This window comes from Anopheles ziemanni, chromosome 2, assembly GCF_943734765.1.
Source record: "Anopheles ziemanni chromosome 2, idAnoZiCoDA_A2_x.2, whole genome shotgun sequence".
In the NCBI taxonomy this organism is placed as follows: Eukaryota; Metazoa; Arthropoda; class Insecta; order Diptera; family Culicidae; genus Anopheles; species Anopheles ziemanni.
Genome location: NC_080705.1, coordinates 58,548,352 through 58,571,530, shown reverse-complemented (window position 1 = coordinate 58,571,530; position 23,179 = coordinate 58,548,352). Strand labels below are relative to the sequence as shown.

At 43.5% G+C, this 23,179-nt stretch overlaps 3 protein-coding genes across 3 annotated transcripts in view; 1 reads left to right on the top strand and 2 right to left on the bottom strand.

Moving 5' to 3' along the window:
* Positions 1–7,270, top strand: part of LOC131294936 (uncharacterized) — a 28,295-nt gene extending 21,025 nt beyond the window's left edge. Inside the window, exons 7-11 of the mRNA XM_058322991.1 lie at positions 901–954; positions 1,809–2,018; positions 2,710–3,850; positions 5,087–5,364; positions 5,440–7,270. Of these exons, the coding sequence (XP_058178974.1) occupies positions 901–954; positions 1,809–2,018; positions 2,710–3,850; positions 5,087–5,364; positions 5,440–5,724 (1,968 nt within the window). The 3' untranslated portion in view covers positions 5,725–7,270. The remainder of the gene's footprint in view (positions 1–900; positions 955–1,808; positions 2,019–2,709; positions 3,851–5,086; positions 5,365–5,439) is intronic.
* A 2,664-nt stretch (positions 7,271–9,934) lies between these two features.
* LOC131293961 (purine nucleoside phosphorylase-like) lies at positions 9,935–12,926 on the bottom strand. Its single transcript, XM_058322010.1, has 3 exons — positions 12,808–12,926; positions 10,575–10,851; positions 9,935–10,519 (listed from the first exon to the last, which is right to left on the bottom strand). The coding sequence occupies exons 1-3, from the start codon at positions 12,924–12,926 to the stop codon at positions 9,935–9,937; spliced, it is 981 nt and encodes a 326-aa protein (XP_058177993.1).
* Positions 12,927–14,638: 1,712 nt separating this feature from the next.
* Positions 14,639–17,114, bottom strand: LOC131281010 (purine nucleoside phosphorylase). Its single transcript, XM_058310262.1, has 3 exons — positions 16,945–17,114; positions 15,342–15,615; positions 14,639–15,220 (listed from the first exon to the last, which is right to left on the bottom strand). Exons 1-3 carry the CDS (start codon positions 17,112–17,114, stop codon positions 14,639–14,641), a joined length of 1,026 nt encoding a protein of 341 aa, XP_058166245.1.
* Positions 17,115–23,179: the final 6,065 nt, after the last annotated feature.

The following is a 23,179-nucleotide window of genomic DNA, read 5'->3' as shown; positions in this document are numbered from 1 at the left end:
ACTCTTTCCATTAAGACGGTAAGAACAACAGTGTGTGCATGTGTCGCTTTAGCGTTCTTCCTTCGGCGTTTGCTTTATCCACGGAATGCATTCATAAAAGCATGATGAATCATTTTTGGTGGCATCTTTTAACTTATTGGCAACACTTTTTTCGTATTACAATTTTCAAAGTTTTGTCTTTGTAAAAGGTCCTTTAGATTGGTTTACTCTTTTTTTTCGCGTTAACCCAAAACAATTGATGATTAGCAATTTTGACCTCCTACCTTTTTTGAGAATGTTTGTTGAAGCTTCCTGTAGTTTCATAAAGTAGCAAACGTCGTTCCTCTCCGTAGCTGTACAGTAACAATAGTATCGATGAAACATCATACAATTTGAACTCCAATCGATTATTATGCTGTTTTTGTTGAACGGTTTTCAAAAAAACAAAAATAATGTTAAAAGTAACAAACATGTTTTTATCGGAACATTTCCCAATTTCTTTTCTTTCTTTCCAAACCCGTCACACGAATGCATCTGTATCTTCTTTGTCACTGCCAACCAACTCAACCAACAAATCACTCACTCCCCTGAACACGCTCGCCCCAAATTTTGATAACCATCCACCCGGCCATTTTGTTATTGCGTTCACAATTTGAAAACATGAAAATGGGATTTCGTTTTGTTCATCCACTTGAACATTGTTTCGCTAAATCACTTCTACTTTCCAACAAATGCGTTGCAAATTCAACTTATTTACGGCCCACCCTATTATTATCAACCCACCAAACAAACAAATTACCACAACTACTACCAACGTATCGTAAATACAAAAAAACACCCGGCTCTTCCCCCGGTGGAATTGAATGATTGCAATGAATCGAACCACCAACCAACACAAACTATGTTTTGAAAACTCTCCAGAACCTTAAAACCATTGCACTGCATGAGGGCGACATTCTGAACCTGAAGCAACAGGTAAGTTTCTAAATGGTACTTGTACATCTTACGTTGGTTTGTTTTATTTCTACTATTTTAATTTCTAAATATACGATCAATTGAAGGTGAAGGAGGGTTGGTCTTAATTTTATATCTTCTATATTTTTGGGACAAGGACATAAACTAACGCATCTCTCAGCACTACTCAGCTCAATGTTCACTACTGCTGTGCCAGGCGGCCGCCATGTGTGCGTGTGCGAGTGAACCATGTGCAAAACAAACAAAACCTTTCTGTATGCCTTTAGCCCGTTGTAACCAGCTAAATCCTTCACCCTGTTTACCGTGTGCGTGTGTGTGCATCGTTTTCTGATTCCACATTTATCACTCACCTTACGCTCTTTCTTCACAAACGATCTTTACACCCCCTTTTTCATGCTACTTTTCACTGTTTCGAGATAAAATTTAAGTCACTATAAAGATCTATTTATTGCGCCACACAGAGTCCATTCGATATGGATTTCTTCTGTTCTCTATGATCTGAATAAATTTGTAAATACCGAACAGCAAATGTAACTATAAAAATGTAAAACGACTGAATGCTTCCGTTTGCACTACTCTGGCAAACTATTTGCTAACAAAATCATTAACCAGGAATAATAACTATAGCGCACACAGCAAATGAGCGATCTTTCTGGGTGAAAGTGCGTTAAGAGCATTCTATTCCCGCCCGAATGGACAATACTAATGGCCTTTTTTTTCGTTCTTCCCTGTATCCTTTTGCCCTGTATCCCTAAACCCTCCCATCATCCGCTTCGCACCGCGCCGTGTTTTCTTCCTGTGACACCCTTGCATGTGCTGCCCCGCAAACTCACGGACGCGCGCGCGCGCATTAGCTCATTAAATACCAGCAGACCTGCAACGAGGCGGAGCTGCTGAACGAGCGCATGAAGCAAACGGAGCGGGAGCTGGCCAACATCAAGAAAGAGGCTAACAATTATCAGAACATGCTGCAACAGTCGCAGGCCCAGTACCTGGTGCTGGAGAAAAAGTACAGCCGTGTGAAGAAGATACTGCGTGACTTTCAGCATCGGGAGAAAGATATGGTAAGTGCGAATTAAGGAAAATACTAGTGATCAAAATAACGATTCAGTGACGTAAGTCAATCGAGAGTGAGTGAATTGGAATAAAGAGTCAATTCTTTAAGTCACCCAGAATGATACCGCTCAGTGAGAATGATTTGACTCGTTGAATATGATTTGGCTCCGTGCGAATGATTTGGGCCAGTGAAAATGATTTCACTCATTTAGAATGATTTGACTCAGTGAAAATGATTTGGCTCATTGAGAATGATTTGACTATTTCACGTGTTGAAAAATTTAACCTTTGTGAGCTACATCGTTCTCCCTTAGCCAAAACATTCTAACTGAGTCAAATGATTCCCACTCAGTCAAATCATTACTGAGCCAAAATACACTATCTTGGTGAATTGAATCAGTTCACTCATTGCGAAGAATTTACTCACCCACTTATTCTGAGTCAGTTTGCACTAGAAAAATCACTAGAAAAATACCCAAATAAAAAGATTAACTGATTCGAGTATTCTTTCATTAATTTGGATGATTGTTTCCAAAAAACTTTCACAGTTTTACTTTAACGAGGTTTTCAAATCGAGTGTTTAATCAATTTTGTTAGGAATAAAATGAGCTTATCCAATTCTCACCAACCTATCTCTTATTCCACCACATATTCTTTTCTTTCTTATTCTTTTTTTATCGTGTCCCTTTGATGTTGCAGATCCAGTTCCAGGAGTATTATGTGCAGCACCTGCAAGAAAAAGACACCGAGTACAACGCGCTGGTGAAAAAGTTGAAGGATCGTGTTATAAGCCTCGAGCAGGAGTTGCAGGAAACCCAACGTAAAGCCGGTTTTCCGGTTATCCTACCGTACGACAGCACTAGCCTCAAGCTGACACCTCAGATGAGCCGCCGCCAGCCACCGAAGCCTGTCTTCCAGAAGCTGGAGACCGACTTTTCGGACACCGAATTCAGCGATCTCTCGCCCGACGGTGAGGGAGAGGACGGTAAGACGGCGACCGTCGAGCGCAAGATACCGCCCGCGAAGGACGACGATCTGGATGTGGCTGTGCCGCAGCACGAGTTACTAGACAATTCGCTCAACAAGGGCAAGAGTGACCTGGTGGCACGTGGTGGGCTGGCGAAGCGAAACTTACCAGGAAAGCGAAGCCACAGCAATAGCGGATCGGATTGCGCGCTGGACGAGAGCGAAGAGGAGGAGGATGGCATGACAAATACTGGCACTACCGGTGGATCGCACGAGTACAGTGGGCTGTACAGTACACCTCAGATCGTTAATCGGAAGGTGGCAACACTGAAGGGTGATGATATGGCGCCCCCGGTGTACGCGCAGGTGAACAAGGATCGGAGTTCCGTTGGCCATGCCACAGGGGGACCAGTCGAGCAGCTGCAGCACACGACAATTCCGAACATCTACCGAAACGCCGCCGGGTCGGACAATGGGAAGCTCAACTCGAGCTACGGCTCCGACCTGAACGCCTCATCGTACGACAGTGATCTCGGTTCATCGACCGACAAGCTGAAGGACAGTGGACTGTCGAGCGATAGCTGGATGTATCCGAGCCGACGACCGAAAGGCCTAAAGGGCATAACACCACCGTTGCTGGCCGAGCAGCTGAAGGAGCGGCTGGCGGAGCGCGAAGGTGGTCGACGTGGTTCCGGTGCGGCCGGTGGTCTCGTCGACGATGGTTCGTCTCGTGACTCGAGCGACGACTACTCGGAAATCAACCAACAGCAGCAGCATCTGCTACAGCAGCAGCGCCACATGAGTCCGGCGGCCTCACTTTCACAGAGCCTGCTGGTGGAAATCAAGAAGGCCGTCAATGAAGCGCAACCGAAAGGTAATGTGTCGTTCCATTAACGGTGTGCCTTTTGTTATACCTTTGTTCTAGTAAGTTAAATGTGTTATTATCAGTGATGTATCGCTATGGAGATTCTTTAGTTATTTGATTTTCATTTCAAATTCTGTATTCATAATCCATTATGCATGGTGCGTGAAGTTTTTGCAGTAAATTCAAGAAAATTATTTCTTATGTTTGCGTCAAAATATTCAGATAAATCCGACAGTAACGGGAAGGTTATTATACTAAAAGGCATCGTTTGAAGCACGCGAACACCCATTTAACGTTTTTACTCAAACCGATGTGGCTGTCAGCGACGGCTAGCAAGCAGCAGTTTTCTCTCTTCGCAGTTGAGCGAAAACGTAAAATGGGTGTTCGCGAGCTTCAAACGATGCCTTTTAGTGTATGTTAGGTTTCAGAAACAAATAACAAGAAATTAGTTAACGTTACAGTATTGAACTAATCGATAGCAATCGGTCAGCTATCGCCACTTTATCTTTGTCCGGTCCTGAGTGAGAAACTGTAGTAAATGAAATGAAATAGTTATACGCAGTTTATACTGTTTTTTGTGAGTAGGGATTAGGATACCGTTGAGTCCATCAGCGTATCGATAAACTTCGATAACAAATCGATGTCTTTTGATTGGGCATCTTTAAACGTCATTGGAAAATGGTGTTTGATGTGTAATCCGCATCTATTAAAATTTGGTTTTGATGGACAAACCGGTATACAATCTGTTAATTCGGACTCCATCTGAATAATTCGTACTCCATCGTAGTTGTGGGATTTGTCGGAATATTGTAATGCAAACATGAGAAATATTTTTTTTAAATTTACAGCAAAAAATCGTCACGCCCTAGATTGTTAAATCCATCATGATTGCTTCGCTAATTTGTCACTGATTTTGTGTAACAAATCGAATCGAATTGAATTGGTTTTTATAACAAAACTTAATCAGGAATTGTTCACCATCATATTGAAACAGGATTAGGTACGTTACTGGTCTCGCGTTGCACGGGCTACATTTTATAAACTGATTTATGTCAACCGCGACATGTTGGTGACAAAATGTAAAAATAGGCTCGCTCCAGATCTTAAGATTCAGCTTCCTTCTTATATATGCGTGCGTGTTTTGTGTGTGTGTGTGTAGTCAAGAGCCAAAAGATAATGGTAGCTTCTTTTGGTGTTTTCTTTTTTTTCTTGGCTTTCTCTTCTTTCTCTCCGTCTCATCCGCAGTGAAAAACATACTTCCACAAAATTTATCTCCTCCAGGCGGAAACGGCCCTTGGCAGCAGCAACAGCAGCAGCAGCAAGGACACGCAAGTGGTCCGGCGGCAGGATCGCAGGGTCCCCCTTCGCCATCGAGCGCCTCCAGTGGGTCCACGTCCCCCGGTGCTTACTCTCCGAGCCGTACTCTCGATCTTTCCGGCTCGACGTCGAGCTTTTCCAGCGATCGTATCCGCGAAACACACCAGTGGAAGAATGGTCCCGTCGAGGAGTGGTCTAATGAACAGGTACGACTTGACATTGATGAGGCATTGCGTTGATGAACACTAAAGTATGAATTAATGAATTATTGTTATCAACAGGTGTGCCAATGGTTGCTGGGAATCGGGTTGGATCACCATATACCGGCCTTCATGCAGCACGCGGTCGAAGGTGGTGCGCTGCTGCAGCTCGACAAGCCCGACTTTAAGATCCTCAACGTGGGTGGGGACGATAAGAAGCTGCTAAAGCGCAACATCAAGGAGTTGCGCAGGTTGAACGAGAAGGAGCGCAAGCAGAACGAAAAAGAACGTCGCGAGCGTGAGAAACTGTTCAAGAAGGCGGAGAAGAAGGCCGAAAAGGAACAGAAAAAACGCCTACAGAAGTAGTAGTAGCAAGGAGATTCACACTCCTCGGGCCAGACTGGACCGTGTTTGATATTGCATTTATGTGACGAAAGTTAGTGAAGCTCGGTTGAGAATGGTATTCAGAGGGGGAAAGAAATAGTACCTTAACGAACAAACGAAAGCGATCGTGCCTGCGATTGCCGAAGAACCGAAACGATCGAGAAGCCAGGAAGAATCACGATCACAAATGCGATATTGTGTGACGAACGCTTGAAAAATAGACAACAAAAGGAAATTGGTGGTGTGTGTGTGTGTGTGACATGTATGTACGTGTTTATGTAATTGTTAGGGACGAGTCTGAACGAGCGTGTATGCAAGAGGACACTACAAAGCGTACTAGTGGTAAGGATCGCCAGGATATAAACATAAGTTTTAATCAATCAATCAAGCCTTCTCTTCTCGTTCGTTTCTTTCCTGATAATTAAGGGAAACTGAAGAATACCTAAAATTAAAACTAAAATAGTTTCTAAACTTTTTTTTTCCTACGATAATTCGCATTAGGACCATGTTTAGGTTTGCAACAGGAGAATATTTCCTTTAGTGTTTTCTACCGGTATGGAGTGAGCATTTGTTTTTTTTTTTGCTATAGAAACAATTATTTAAGCTGTCGTTGTAAACCTCATTTGTTTGTTCTCTTTCCTCTTTCTTTGTGTGTGTTGGCTATAATTTATTTATTTAAATAATTAACCTGAAGTCACGCCTGCGGTCATCGCAATAAGTATGTAAGTTATGAAAGTGATGCAAACCACCCCCAAGGTGGCAAATCTGTACGATGTGTGGTGTACGTGGAGAGACGTATGCCGAAATGAAGGTAGCTATTATAAACATATAAAGTAAACCATAAACAACAATTGACGGACTGGTAGGCGCTTTTTTGTGCAAAATTGAACGAACCTTTTTCGCAATTCCTGTTTTTTTACGACGGATGTTTTCCAGGCACGGAAAGCAGAAATTTAAACTATAGTTGAGGTAGTATTTGCGTAAATCACAAATGATTATTTCTAAGGTGAACGATAGGAGCTGGATCGTCAAGCGATCACAAGATAGAAAACCCCAAGTTAAGTAAACACAACACACACACATACACAGAAGTGGTCTAAGTGTCATAAGGATCTAGTAAGCGAAAGACGACAGCGTACGACTGTAAAGGCTTCGAATTATTGGTGCCCGTAACCATAACTACGATACTGCTTAAGGTACTAGACATTGTACAAGACAGAGAAAGAGAGAAAGAGAGATGATCGAAGAAAAAACCCAACAAACATACACATACTGATCAAACCAAACTGTTCACTTTCATTAGAATCCGTTACCTGGGAAATGGCCCGCGCAGCATTGTAGAAAACTAGAATAGTTAAACGGTAAGCGAAAGTGAACAAAAGCAAGTCTACGGTAAAAAAAAAACGAAGCTGATAGATGGCGGAAATTATGTATCAATGAAAAATCAATAGCGCTGGAACAGACACCCTAAAGTTGATGGATGACTCAACTGTGGATGCTACGTATAGTGAGAAAACCACGTAATAAATCAAACAATCAAACATGTTCATTTTTGTTTTTGTTCCTTCTTGTTTAAATTTTTCTTTTACTTTTTATCTTCTTTCGCCTCATTAGTTTTTAACAATTTAGATTTATTAATGTGATTCGCTTATGTTTTTTACTCCAATCTTGTTTATTGTTCATTGTTTATTGTAATAATTTACCTGTGATTGTCCGTTGATCAAGTTCTTTTCGCTTTTTCGTTTGCTGAATGCTTTTCAAATTCTTCAGCGAGGTTCTGGCCCCACATATTGTAAAAGATTAATTCATTCTTCGGTCACTGCTGCGGCAAAGAAACAGCATTGCGCAACTAGCCAAATTTAACGACCCCGGAGGCCCGCCCTATCGAGCGTCGGAGCCGAAACACACATTAACCTTACGACACGGAGTGGGTTCAATATTTCGATTGTGAACGACAAGCACAACAAAAAATTCGAACATTCGCCAACCGAACCTGGCAGTACGGCGTGGCGTCGTTTTTATTCGTTACGAAAAAATGGCCCAGTCGACCGTTTGTCTGACGCATTCGCCTTGGAGGAACTCGGTCTAGTCTTTCATCTAGTCTGGTTCTCGCGCCTGTCGATCGCCGATGAAATGATTTGAAAATAATCAGCTACCAAACACAACATACTTCGGAGCGCAAAAGCCCCCGGGATAGGTTTGATTCGGTAGTGGCGTGCTGATGCGTGGCAGGTTGGTGACGGTTGTACGTTCGTGTTTCCTGCGCATTGTTCATCCGCTAATCTTCCCAAAGCCAAGGGCCACCCTCCCGATGGCCTTAGCATAAAATGCCGCCGGTACCCGGAGTGTGTCTGTGTGTATATTTTGTTTGATTTCCTTTGTCAGCGCGCTAATCATTTATTCTGCGCGTTGTTTTACAGTTCGTGCAGCTCCATTTCCACCAGTGATATTTGTGTTACGATGCACACCCGGTCTTTATATTGTGCATTTTCTGCCACGTGCGAGCGTCTGTTAAACTTATAGTGAGCGTTGTGGCAAACTATTACGGTAAATCATACTCTTATTTATTTGGTATTTTACGCCAGTGAAAAAAACTACATTCGATCGAAATATGAAAAACGAGCGAAGTTGCGAAAATCAAATTTAGACATAACCTCCACCGCCAAAATCACAACGGAATGATAAAATAGAGCAACAAAACAAACAACAACAAAACCTAGAAGACAGGGATAGGAATTATTGCAAACAGAAAAGAAACATATAAAAACCCTCATACACAGTTGTCCAATTTTTTGTATTAACCTTTTGAACCAGTTTTACTCCACTACCAATATTAAACGTAATGAACGGTACCCTCTCGTTTAGGCTCCTTAGGGATTACATGTGTCCGTTGGTCCACAGTGCAAGTTAGGTCCACAGTGGAATCAAAACAAGGCCATCAGGCAGGGGAAATAAATTAATACCAAGAACCAATATCTACACAAATGCTCAGTTGATATTAATTGCAAATGGTGGGACAAATGTAACAAAAAGAAGGAGAAAAAAAACAAATGTAAAAGAAAAAAAAACAATGACACAGGAAAACCTCCCAGGAATATGGTACGTTATAAGAAGCGAATACTTTTACTCTTTTCTTAATCCCAATTCTAACTGTTCTGTCGATAAATGCAAAACAAAACTTGTACTGAATGGTAATAATGGCAAACCGTGGGGAAATAATTGTAACTTTGTGAAGAATATAGGTTCATTCACAATCATTACTCGAAAAATATTAAACGGCAGGAAGAAACCCTCATAAAGAAACCAAACCTGCTTCAGTAGATTAGGTACGAACGCAATTGCTCGGTTGGCCAGTTTTAGATTTGCATTCCAATTTACCGACCGAACTTCGGAACGTTTTGGGCATTTGGAGAGTAGCCACGCTAAACGAATGTTAGTAAAAAAAACCTCAACCTGTTCGCCAATCCATTTCTTCGAATTAAATACATTTCAAAATCTACTGTAGGAAATCAATCGACGCACAGAGCAGAAACATACGAAGAAATCCATTATAAAAAAATGAGATCAAAGAGCAAAAATTATGAAATAAGGACGAATTACAAACAACCACAGTTGGAACACACATGAAACATAAAAAAAATGGCTCATATTTCGACACCAAAGTCAACAAAAAAGGAAAAAAAGAATTAAGAATATTAAAAATGCATCCCTCCCTGATCTAATCATATGATAAATAAGAAATCGGACTAACAAAGAACACATATAAATGAAGAAGCATCACTTTTTGAATATCGGGATAGTATCAACGGTCAACGATTTAGATGGAAGACACGTACATACTATCCAAAAGAAGGAAGAAGTACCGAAACATATACTCATGAAGGTGGAAAACATTACATTAAACACACAAAGCGCAAAGGAAACGAATAACACACTGTAAACGAACATACCGATTATCGGCACCGTATTCTTTGAAAGCGGAGAACCTAACGATAAATCTAATATTATAAAATAAATTCAAAGGAAACCGTGACAAACAGCTATACAAATACAACAACCAAAACGAATGTAGTTAAATGGAAAACGGGTGGTGTGTCGTGTTGGACTTTTATTTGTTTTATGTTCGGTACAGTTTGATTGTTGTTTTGTCTTTTCGAAATGCAGTGAGGTGAGGAACACGTATGAGTTATGTCTATGTCGACTCACTGTCCCCGATAGAGGCGGCGACACGCGTTACCAGCTCGCAGATGCGGCCCTCCAGCTGACGGCCAACGTCGACGAACGTTTCGTGGCAGTGTTCCTCCTCCTCGTCGTAGCTCATCGTGCACATGTTCGTGATGAGGCTAAAAGCGAAGCAGGTCATGCCGCAATGGCGGGCGGTGATGATCTCGTGCACGGTCGACATACCGATCGCGTCCACGCCGAGCAGCTCTAGCAGTCGACCCTCGGCAACGGTTTCGAAGTTCGGTCCACCGACGCAGCAGTACACTCCTTCCCGGAGAATCTCGTTCATTCCGGGCATTCGGAGGGCGATCTGCTTGGCCACCGCCAACAACTCCGGTTCGTACGCTTTAGCCATACCGAGAAAGCGTGGACCGAAGCGATCGTCGTTTGGCCCCAGCAGCGGACAGTTGCCGGCGAAACCCATCAGATTGACGTGATCCCGGATGAGCATGATGTCGCCAACTCGGTACTGACTGTTGATGGCTCCGGCCGCATTCGTCGCGATCAGATGAGTACAACCGACCAGCCTCATCACCCGGACCGGCATCGAGCACTGGAAGAGCGGGTAAGGTTGAAATGGTCTGCAGTCGGGTCGTTGTTGAACGTACCTTCGCCAGTGAGTATCCTTCGTAGTAATGAAAGCGACCCTGCATGCAGACGACCGGCACATCACCCAGCCGCCCAAACACCAGCCGACCCCGGTGGCCGGCCACGGTCGACACGGGGAAGTGCGGTATCGCGTCGTAGTCGAAACTGTCCACCTCGGTCAGCTGGTCGGCCAGACAGCCGAGCCCCGAACCGCAGATGATGCCACACCGGGGTCGGATGCGCGTGCGCTCCAGCAGGTAAGTGGCGATTTCCTGCACCATCTCGTAGCTGCCATAGCTAAGGAGGGGTGGCGAAGGAAACGAAAAAAAAAATAAATGAATCAACACTGTTTAGCCAGCAATTTTTCTTGACGGTTTTAATTATTGTTAGTGACACGTTTCACGAGCAGAAAGAAAAAAAAACGAGCCGCACGCGTCCCACACACGATCGTATCGGCAAATCGTACTCAAACTCCCTCGAAGGGACTGAAGGTAGTTTCAATGGATGGAAGTCAGGTGGCATCTGGCGCGTGTACGGAACGGAACAAACTGGGTGGAATTATGCATGAAGCTTGTTTAGTGATTCAAGCAAGAATCTTAGACCAGCTGATCTTCTTTCGCAACTCTGTGTGGGGGGCTTAAACGTTTGAATATCCATTTCTTTGTTTCTGATTGGAACAAGATAGGTGAAACAAACGCTGAAATGTGTAAATAAAAAGAGACAACTTTTCGCATTCGTTGGCAGGCAAAGAAGCGTTAATATTAACCGTTCTCAATTTTGTAATTTGATGCTGGAAAAACGATTCGAAATCATTGAAATAAAGTTATTTAGAAATCCTTTAATTTTCTGATACTTCAATTTCTCATTTTTTCAATCGTTACTGACTTCTCTAAAATTAAATGACTAGAATTCTGACCGAAAATTAATATGTGATGATTGCTCTTCGCTGCCTATCATTTTCACGAAACTCATCGAAAGATGGAATAGTATAAAAAAAAATGATACAAGAGGACTGTACAAAAAATGAACCAATGTGCTTGGGGAAGAATCTTTCGGCTTAGAGTTAAATTAGTGCACAAAAATATTTTACTTTGTTAAAAACTTTTCGAAGGTATTGTTCAAACTTTAATTTGCTTCATTTCCAGTTGTATTTGAAAAAAGTACTTGCGATTACGAAATTCTAACCGTAGCTCATCAATATATTTTTATATATAAACATGATAATTTGTAAAACTTGTCTGTAATGAAAAACTATATAGTGATTTGATGAGATTGGAACTTTGATACCAACTCGTTGAGGGAATTTCAATCAAACTTAACAGAATCGAATCTTAAAACAGGCAATGAGTGAAGAAAAGAGTTTTGAAACCGAAGTAGCGATTATTATAGCTCCCTACGTACATTACTAAATAATCATATCTTTTGGTGAAATGTTTTTTCTGCAATACTGATGAAAAAACTCTCTCGATTTAGAAGTTTAGCTAAAAGACCTTAGAAAAATACATTTGTTTAAGCAAAAAGGAAGAAGATATTATAATAATATAACAAAAAGGATAATCCTGTTTAGGCAAACCATTGTTTTTAAAAACTATCGCAACTGAATCGAGAAAAATGTTAGTTTAATAGTTCGGAAAATATTCAAATGTACTTCATTTAGTAATGATGTTGGAACAAAGACCCAAAGCGGAACCTGGCTAGAAAAACGGTTGATGAACTAAACAGAACTGAAGTTGAAAGATCAACCTTTTGTGTATGTGTAGCTGATCGGGAGTTTCCCGACTTTTTTGTCCGTGAAACTCGATACTTTTCACAGCTGATCTCAGCATATCTGATCACATGCGCACGTTCCGACAATCAACACAGCAGTTATCACACGCATTTGAGCTCATAAAATCACACACACACACATGTCCCTCCCCACCGGAAAGAGAAAGTACAGCCAGTGGAACAGTCGCCGCAAGGTGCAGGTTTGGGGCATCATTATTTATGGTAATGCAAGCACGCTGACCTTGCCCTAGCCCAGCGTTCGAACGTTAGCAGCGAGTAGGGGTCGGCGATGCAGCGTTTCCATCCGGTTTTAGGGCTAAACCGTTACGCAGGCTCCATGCATCATCTATTTGTATCAGACCATGACAACCAGTTTCCTTTCTAAGGAATGGTGCCTCATAGTGGTTTAAATTTGACACTCTTATAGCTGTAGGTTTTGTTATGGGTTAATCTTTTTCACCACCTTTTATATATGATCTATATTACCTAGAATTCTCTTTCACTGGATTGCACAGGCCATTTGATCTTTTGCTAGCTGATTTCGCTCCAGTTTCACTTGTCACTCCGTTTGCACTTCCGTTCAAAGATCCTTCGTTCACATTCATTTTTGTTCTTTTACCGGGGGTCTGTTTGGAACTCGCAAAGAACTTTTTAAATTTTGGTCCGTTTTCCCCACTGTTTAGATTTAAAAAAAATATCCTGTTTTGAAATTTCCTACAACAATAATCCTCAGTGATTTCCACCAAACTGACACACACGCGGCCTTTGAAGCTCGCCGAGATTTTCTACGAACCGCTCGTGCCGACCGATCGAATGCAACTAAATCGTGTGCGCTATCAGCATAAACTTTACACGCGCGCCATATGTCCCGGGGAGGGTTTGTCATCCGTCGAGAGATTGACGAATGGATGAGCTGTGGCGTTCTCTTTGAACACCGGCGCGGGTAAGAAGTCTGAAGTAGCGTTTCATTTGTCGGTCGGCGTGATAAGGCCTTTAAAAGTAAAGCGTCTGTCGGTTAATTGATTTAAATGTTCAGTTGTGCAATGGAGTTCTAGACAATGTCGACAGTCAGAACGTAAGTATCTTAGAGATCGGTATTGTTTCCTGTTCTGGTGTGATAGGAATAATGGAATTAAGGCACTGATAATTTTACTGCGAATTTGAACGCACACAGGAAATCAAATAAATCAAAGTGATTCAAAATTTAACCTAGCACAAAAAATATAAATAAAGCCTGTTCGATTTCGAAAAATAACCAACAGTTTACAGCAATTATAAACCACTGTTTAGTACAAGATCTTATTCTATAAAAAACAACCGTTATAAGCGGAGACACTTTGAATCGGTTTAGTACCGTATAGCGGAGACACCTTCAACCGTGGTGTCAAAGCTAATATGCTATAAAACTGCTATAATTTAAGGACGCTTGCTTTCCGGTGACTTTACACTGAAAAGAAACGAAACATTCATAATCTATACTTGATTATTCGCAGGAAATGGTTAAAAGTTCTATTGGATCAACCAAAAGTACATAGCAGAGTGTTGGTGCCTCGTAAAATTTCTTTTCATCCTAACCGCACCGCGTCAGTTTTGTCGAGCGTTTGAATCAATTCAGCATCTTTAGCGAACGTTTCGCGTAAACGCAATTTACTGGCCTCATCAGTGGCAATTGGTGCTGATGGCGATTGGGTTGATTATGCTCGCGGTACCCTCGCGCAGCTCTTTGGAGTGTTGCCGGGCGTGCAACATAAACGTCTACACCCCGGAATATAAGCGCCAACCCAGAGCAAAGGCCACTGTTGGGGCACTGCAATTGTAAGTGAGTATGTATGGAAACATGTGCGTGTGAGTTTTTGCATAGCATTCCATTTGGGGGTCATAGTCAAGCAGAGTCAGAAGCCCGGTCGGAATGGAATTGAATTGAAGTTGTTGATATATCAGTAATTGATTCTAAGATGGACGAGTTGATACATCTATACATTTTTATTTTAAAAGATTTCACGCTACTAAGTGAAAAGAGACTTAATTCATTCTATAAGTAAAAGCAAATGGAGTAAATCTTTTAAAGGGCTTTGCCATTTTGAAGGAATTTTATTTCTATTCAACGAATATAAAAAATAGGTAAAATATATCGACATCCAAAAAATGCTCATGCTTGAATTATCACTACTTATACCTAACATTGCACTTATTCTCGTCTGCCCCCGTCCGCTAGTAGTAAATTGATTATTCTAGTTAAAATGCGCCATTTAAGAGCTAATGAACGAGTTGTACAAAAGGTTCATAAATCTGGCGATCACTTCCGGCGCTCCTCCGGTTACTTCTTTGCCTCGCAGTGGATATGCTTGACGATGCGACTGACGAACTCGCCGAGCGTCTTCTCCCGGTTCTTGCCTACGCCGACAATACTGTCGTGGCAGTGTTCCTCCTCCTCGTCGTAGCTCATCGTGCACATGTTCGTGATGAGGCTGAAGGCGAAGCAGGTCATGCCGCAATGGCGGGCGGTGATGATCTCGTGGACGGTCGACATACCGATCGCGTCCACACCGAGCATGGCCAGCATCTTCACCTCGGCGACGGTTTCGAAGTTCGGTCCACCCAGGCACGTGTAAACTCCCTCACGCAGCTCGTTTTCGATGCCGATCTGACGGCCGATCTCCTTCGCCTTCTGCACCAGCTTCGGTTCGTAGGTGTTGGCCATGCCGAAGAATCGCGGCCCGAAACGCTCATCGTTCGGTCCCTGCAGCGGGTTGTTGCCGGCGAAACCCATCAGATTGATGTGATCCCGGATGAGCATGATGTCGCCGACGCGGAACTTTGGGTTAGCGCCACCGGCCGCATTCGTCGCGATCAGATGAGTGCAGCCGATCAGATGCATCACCCGGACCGGCATCGAGCACTGCAGAAACAAGCAAAAGACATTCGTGAGGTTTCATGAATCACCTTCAGCTTAAGCCTACAAAGTGAGGCTTGAACACTTTACTATCTACGTAACAGGAAACACCTTCTGTTCTGCTTACCTTGGCCAATGGGTATCCTTCGTAATGGTGGAAGCGACCCTGCATACAGACGACCGGTACACCGGCAAGATAACCGAACACGAGCCGTCCAACGTGGCCCGCGACCGTCGACACGGGGAAGTGTGGTATCGTCTCGTAGTCAAAACTGTCCACATCGGTCAGCTGATCCGCCAGCGTTCCCAAGCCCGAACCGCAAATGATGCCCACTTTGGGACGGAGCTCAGTACGGTCCATGAGGAACTTGGCAATTTCCTGCAGAGTGTCATAGGTGTACCTGTATAGCAATGGTTGAAAAATGAACATAGCATTGGTTAGTGACGGCGTATGACAGAACCGAGAATTGCTAGAGATACAGAAGAATAGAGCCTAGAACTATTATGTGTTATGAATGACGGACATCTTCAATTATAGCATTTTGTAACCACGTTTCTGTACCTTTCACCTAACGACCATCGAAGACCACAATCAACTAAATTACTCCAAATTGGCACCCTTTCTGCCCAACGGCAACTTTTGTTGGCTAAACAATCTTTTCCTCCACCTGAAGTTAACCTGTTCCTGATAGCCCCAGGGCTTCTCCACGAGTAATTACGTACTGTCATTCGTTATCAGAAATGCCGCCACAGAAGGAGCGCAAAATTTCGCAACCGAGCCAGCTGGCTGCCCTGCATTTCCAGAGCCTGTGCGGCTGCATTCTTACCACGGATGGCAACGGCGTCGGTTGGTTGATGATGTGGAGTGAAAATGTGCCACCAATCTCACAGCTGACCTGCGATGACCCAGAACTATGGGGGCACGATCCCCATTTGCCGAGTCGCCGGGATTGTACCGATCCACGGTCAGTCTGTAGTCAACCTAACAACAAACGTACGAACACACCTACCGCCGACGTCCCGAATCGTATGATTTAGGACATTCCCATTTTTCCAGAACTGTTTACGTCCCATGACGATGGGCTCGAGACATTGTCTACATGCTGATAAGAACCAATAGGATTCGAAGGTGGTTTTGCACGGTTCTGGACCCATTTCCAATTCTGCGCCGTAGCAAGCTTTACCGAGACCTACCGAGGGTCGTTGACAGATTTATGCCTGTGCCCTAAAGTGGAATGTTCGACCGGGCCGGTTCCATTGAAGCGCAATAGTATTTTTGTTGATTCCATTGCTCTGTCTTGCGATAAGAATATGTTAGTCAAAACATACGCGTGACGTAGAATGCCCAACGGTTTGTGTGTTCAATTGATTACCCGGCAGGACGGTAAAGAAAAATATTATTCAAAATACGAGACCATTGCGCCAACCGCAAGCAATTCTTCAAACCATAATTTGTTAAAGGAGAGTATAATTTTCCAAAAGCGGAATATCAATGTCCCATCTTGTTTAGAAGGCAATCAGCGTACGTAAACAACTGGCATCTTCGAAACTATTTCGTTTGCATGTTTTCCATGCACTTGCATGTTTTCCAATGGATTTTGCCTACGCGTTCACCTGCGGCTTTCCAGTTTGTTGCCAGTTCGGTGAAAATGACACCGCCGAGGAAGCCATTTGTGGACATTTCTGTTGACACACCGTATGTCACAAACTCCCCGGCACAAGTAACTTACCCAGAGTGCTCCGAACTGCGAGGCATATGGAATGGTCCACCGTTGCACTGGGGCCGGTAATCGACCGTAGTATCACCATTCCGGTCGGCGACCGAATGGCCATTTTGGTGATGACCGTTGGTAACGCCGTTTTTCGACGTTCCGTTTTGCATGTTGCTAAACTTGCTCATCTTCGGTAGTTTTGATTCAGTCAGTTGTGGAACTTTTCGATATGGTTTCCAAATTTTAAAACAAAAACTGCTTTCAACACTTGCAACCGTTTTAGCAAGTAAATATTTTCACTGCCACGAAACGGTCAATTTCTCGTATTCAAATGTTCAAATTTTTTTTATAGACACACAACTTGTCACTAAATCAACAAAATGCTTTTTTTTCTTGGGACACAGAACAAATGCCAACCGACTCGGTACGATTGAATGACGTTTTTCGAATGAGACAAAGCGACGACTACTGTGATGTCGCTAGATTTAGTGCTTCCTGTAACTGCGAACCGTCCACTGTCGCACTTGGACTGGTACTGACCGGTCGCACGACGTTGTCGATGGCATAAAAGCTCGACTGAGACCAAAAAGGAAAGCTTCCAGAGCACTGATTACGAGTGCGCGCGCCATCGATGCGTTCGCTACGGTTCGAGATTGTGTTGGTGGTGGTGGGGAGGTGGTGATGGAAGATCAATGTGAGATGATGAGCCGGAGGGTAGGGAGGTGAATGTTGTGTTGATTGCAATAAACATAAGGTGCGGAGGCCGGCGGGTGAGAACAAAACATAACCTACAGGCCTCGGGATCGATCGAGAAGACAACATCGGAACACAGCCAAGTAGGAACGGATGGTGAACGGACGGCATGGGGTGAGGGTAGCGAGGGTTATAATTAATTTTAAATATGACCAGACCACTTTACAGTGTACTCGGTAGCAATGGAGGCGCGCTAGTACTAACTTTTAGTACAAACTCCATTCGTACATTCAGTTATTCGCAAGTAGAGCAGACGCGTGGCAGTCCAGGAAGTGATATTACATTGAATAATTTAAACGGTCCAACGTCATTTTAGCCACACGCCACAAAGGCCCCGCCGGTTCTGGCATGTCTGCGGCGCGAAAGTATTTTTTTCAGCTCCACCGAACCCCACCTTTCGGCATGAACGAGTTTGCTGAAAACACCGCTGCTGATGCGTAAACGAACGAACTGGTGGAGCACCCACTGCCTGAAGCTATATACGTCATAAGTTCTGGTAAATTAAATGGTCTTTGTTCTGCTTGCAGGCATGTTTTGCGAACCCCTGAGGTGCCGCAAGAATGCAATCAACGATGACGATGGTGTCGACTAATCAGATTCCTTTCCCCTACTGTGAGCCTACGACTCGCCGTCGCTTTGTCGCAGGAGTGAGAAAAATCTTGTACGTATGGACATTACGAACCGGGGTGACATTTTTGCTGGCCCTAGCACTCATAAGCGGTATGCGGAAATCCCAACCCGATCGTAGACGTAGAACCCGCAGGACCTCTCAGCTTATTGCGAACGAAAAACAACAAGCCATTAAAAACTCGTCCATAATCTAGGTCCCAGAGCAAGATTCTGCGAAAATATGTGTTCCCGTTTTACTGCAAACCAACATCTCGGCTAGATCATCGGTTCATTCGTAAATAGTACGGCACTTCAGCGAAGGAGCGTCGACAAAACAACATGTTTTGCCCCGAGCCGGGATGACGTCACGTACTCAAAACAAATAAGCGGCTCCATTGATTATCTGCGCTTGTCGGTAGAATGAAGGACACAGGATGTCGATCCGATCCTTCCCTGTAGCCAGGTCAAGGCTAAACGCAGGTTCTTCAAATTGTAGTGTCCCTAACATTAGCTCCCAATGGCGGGTGGTTGAGGGAAGAAATATGGTACAAACTCACATGCCAAATGCTTGCACTCGTTAAAGAAAATCACGTGGAATTAGTATGGGAAGCTGCATCATTTTGCCCTACTATAAAAAGGCCTACTAGACGAAGCAACGAGGATCAAGTTGTGGAAAATAAAGCTATTATGCAGGCTACTAGGCAGCCCTTGCCAACGAATACCCTTTCGCTCTTATCGGTCGTGGCGTCTGATCGACTGATTAGGTGTGGCGCGTCGGTAAATAGATCCCTAACCAGGGGGTCGTTATGGAAGTGTTTTTCATCGCGTTATTTATTAAGTCCAAGCACAATCAAACAACTACGAGTGTTTTACGATCTAGTGCGCATCAATTACTGCATTGATTTTCGCTTAGATAGACTAAGGTCATCTTTCAAATCTTCTTAGTCATTTTAAAAACATCGTTTTGCCGTTGAGATAACTTTTCTCATGGAAGATCACATGAACCTTTCCGTTACCAACCATACTCCATACTCGTAAACATTTTCTAAAGCAAGCTAGAGGTCAAGAGAGTAATATTATGATTTGCGTTGATTGCAGTGCCAACGCAAACATGTCAGACGTACCTCTGGCGTGAGGATTTGGTTTAGCGTACGACAGACTGTTCCAGAATGTTGAACCCGCTGATAGCGACCCGCGGAGACTTAATTTGTTTATAAACTCTCTTATGTTTTCGTAACGGTCAATAGTGGTAATGTTTTTGGGCCGAAGCCCCCGGAGACAGCCATATGAGCCGCCATCCAGCGAGAAACTTCTCCACTTCCCTATTGACGTACGATGTCACAATTGTATCCCTCGTATGGATGCGGAACTGGTTAGTGGAATGCATCTCCTTTCGTCCGGCTTCCAGCACTTACAGCGTTTCGCTTGTGCGATTCGGTTCAAAAAGGGCGATACATTACGACGGTGCATGGTCATACGTTGCCAAGCCCTCCGCGGTGGCTAGGTTTTGTGCGCATTGTAGAAGCGGGCGCGTCCAAGAAAATGACCATGATTGGCCTTGTTAAATAGCGGACGGCGGGTCGGATGGAGTGGAAGACGATGCTGTCCGGGCGGGTGTTTATTACAGCATCGCAGCAAAAAACCAGCCCTCCATCAAGTGCATCGATTCAAGTCTAAGAAACGACAATTTGTCGAGGCCCGAGATATAGCGGAAGAACGACACGATGATTGATGGTTATATGGGTTGCAAATGTAGCGGCAATTGATTTGACTGCAAGGACATACAAGGCGAGTGCGGAAAACTAATTTGCAATGAAATAAATTGCCCCAAGTGTAAAGTACATCAATTACGTACATTGCACCGATATCTTCCCACTTTCTCCGCATTATTTTGAACTTTCTAATGATTTGTCTTCCAACTTTCTTCCGGTACTTATAGCTGAGCTCAAGACATTGTGCATCTAACTTAAACTGTTTTTATATAATACTACTCACATTCGGCTGACACCTTGTTTGCTATCGTTGACGAAGGCAGTCATTGTTACCCTTCTCGAATATCTGTTTCACTCAAATAAATTTCACTCAATTCCTAATAATTATATCACACTTGTAGAATTTTGCACTTGATAGCGGCTGCGTTCAATCAATGCAATTTGCACTTGTAAATCTTCTTGCCAGTGAGGATGAAACTTCCCTAGAACCGAGCAAACGATCGGTCCGATTATCAATGGATTATTGGAATCACTTTCTCGATTGATCAGCTATTTATAAGAAGGCCATCAAAGTTAGAACCTGAATCCGCGATCGTGTTTAAAAATCGGTTAATCATTCGACGAAGGAAGCAATGTGTGAGTGTATGTTGGGTTGCTTGTGTTTCTTGTTTTTTTTTTTTGTTCGTTGTTCATGCTGTTTATTTAGCTGCGATTACACCGACACAAAGCTCATCCGCCCACAAAGTGATCGAAGTACGAGATAGGCGGCGAGGATCTGTAGGCGAAGACGGGCAGCGATTACTCAGGTGCAAGCTGGAAAAGGGTTCGGGAAAGCGGTAGAAACTGTGTTCGAATTCGACAAACAATCTTCCCGATCACGAGGCTCCGCTGGCCCACGCCGTCGTTCTGGTTCGATAGAAGTGTGCTGCAGGCCGCTCGTATAGTTGCCACCGACACAACATCGTCGAACGATCGGACCAGAAGGCCCGAGAAGACCCCTGTGTCCACGCTTCCCAGTGCCTACGTCAGCAATCGAGCCGCATCACGGCCACCGACAGTTGCCGTACAGACGACTCCACTGATAAGTAGAGTCCACTAGGTTTGTGTGCGTGCGATGAAGCTCTAATCGGCAAACGGACAGACGTGGGATCAGCCGATGGTTGGGTTACAGGAAGCTGGGATGCGAACACGTTACAGTCTCGCGACTTGTTGATACCGAACTGTGCGCGTAGTTTTTGTTTGTAATCTCCATTGTAAAATAGATTAAGTATACCGAGCCCTGTGCAGCTCCAGTGATCGATGCGGATGGGACAATCCCGGTCAGTACATTCCTAGAAGTAATTTCTTCGTCCTTCCTTTTTACTACCTTTTTGCTTGCTCCTCTTCTGATTGCATGTTGTTCGCGATATGGCCCATTACGCGTACGAGTGCATCAATCAGGATCTCTTGAACCGACTGTGAAATACAGCGTGAGAGAGAGCAGCCATTTTTATCTTATTGTAGAAAATCTTCACGGAAAACCATTAATCGGATAAACGGTAAGCAAACATCAATGTATTTGGAAGTGATATGACGACTGTATATGGGGGTCCGCGACAGCCGAGCGGTAGCGCCGGTTAGAAAATCAGCCCATGAGCGCCGGGGCTCACCACTTCGAAGGCGTGGGTTCGAATCCCAACCGAGACCGGACCCTCCCCTGTACGAGAGGAGTGACTATCCACGTACAACAGGGAAACAAGTCTCGTAAGCCCTTAACGGGCAGGCATGACCAACAGGTCATTATGCCAAGAAGAAAAGAGATGACGACTGCTTATCAAAATATTATATCAATCAAAATATCGCAAGAATGAGGGAAAAGAGGAACAGGCAATTTGTTTTCTTCCGATGTTTGTTCCCGAAATTAGTACTGAATGTAGTTTAGCGACATGCTGTTTAATCACGCGCTGGTCACGGGACTCGGAGCTAATCAAAACATGGGACACGATCACGTTGCTATGGCGGTTTCTAGTGGTGTTTTTGCGAGTATTATTTAGACATTCTACTAATCTTAATAGGGGTTTTTTCAAGTATTCTGTTGGAGAATTGACCTCGAATAAAAATGATTTAAGACAAATTAATAACGGTGTGGGTATACGTTGTAATGGCAAACATTAACATATTTCTGCACTATCTCTCAGCACTTTGAGGGCAACGATTCACGATGTGATGTAAACAAGCCTATTAAGAAAGTTTCTAGGGATGACGCATTACTAAGGGAATGACGTCGTTGTCGGAAAGGGGGTCCCTCGATTTTTCCCTGCCTTACATCGTTCACTACGATTGCTCTGACATCCTGAGATTAAATCGCCAGGGTTAAGAGGATAGAACCATAACGAGTGAAAGTGACTGCGCGGTGGTAAGCCATCTACACAATATTTGCATTTAGATATGGCGATTTATAAATGGTTCTAATAACACACCAGTAAAACACGGCCTTGCGATGTGCTTAAAGTCCTATCGGTGCACTACATCTTGTTATTACCATGATAAAAACATGTTTTATCAGCACTGCAGGGATTTACAACGTTTTAATTGGTGTTAGCTAAAAAAGTGTACAGACAAAACTAAAGCAGCCTTCTTATCTTCTTCTAACGGCCTAAATTATCTGCTTCGTAATTAGTGAAATATGACTCGAATAGGAAGAAAAAAATATCCCTAATCCCGTTTTAAAAATTATGCACATGTCCTTATGGACTCCTAACCTTATATGGTTTTATGTGCATTTCTTTTTAACCGAAAGCAAATCCTACGTGGAGGTTGTAAATACAAGGGTGCTTCACTTTTAAGTTGTGCTAGTTACGCCAAGAGCTTCGTAAATCTTACGTGGTGCTTAAGAGCGTTTTTTCAGGTCAGATGAGAATCTAAACTAAGTTAAGAATTTCTTCCATATTTATATTAACATTTGCTAACCACTGTCCCTGCACAGTCGTATTCAACATTAGGTCCTAGTGGAGCACTATTCATCTTTATTTAGAAACTACATTTTTCCATGTCTTTTGATTGTGTGGCTATGAAAATAGAAGCGTGTGCTTGCCACGGTGCCTTTGGTTGTGTGTGCATGTGATAATAGTCACTAGCTTTCTACTGCTATCATATGCCGATGAGTGCGAGGATTGGGAAAGTCTATCCTTCGTTGCGTC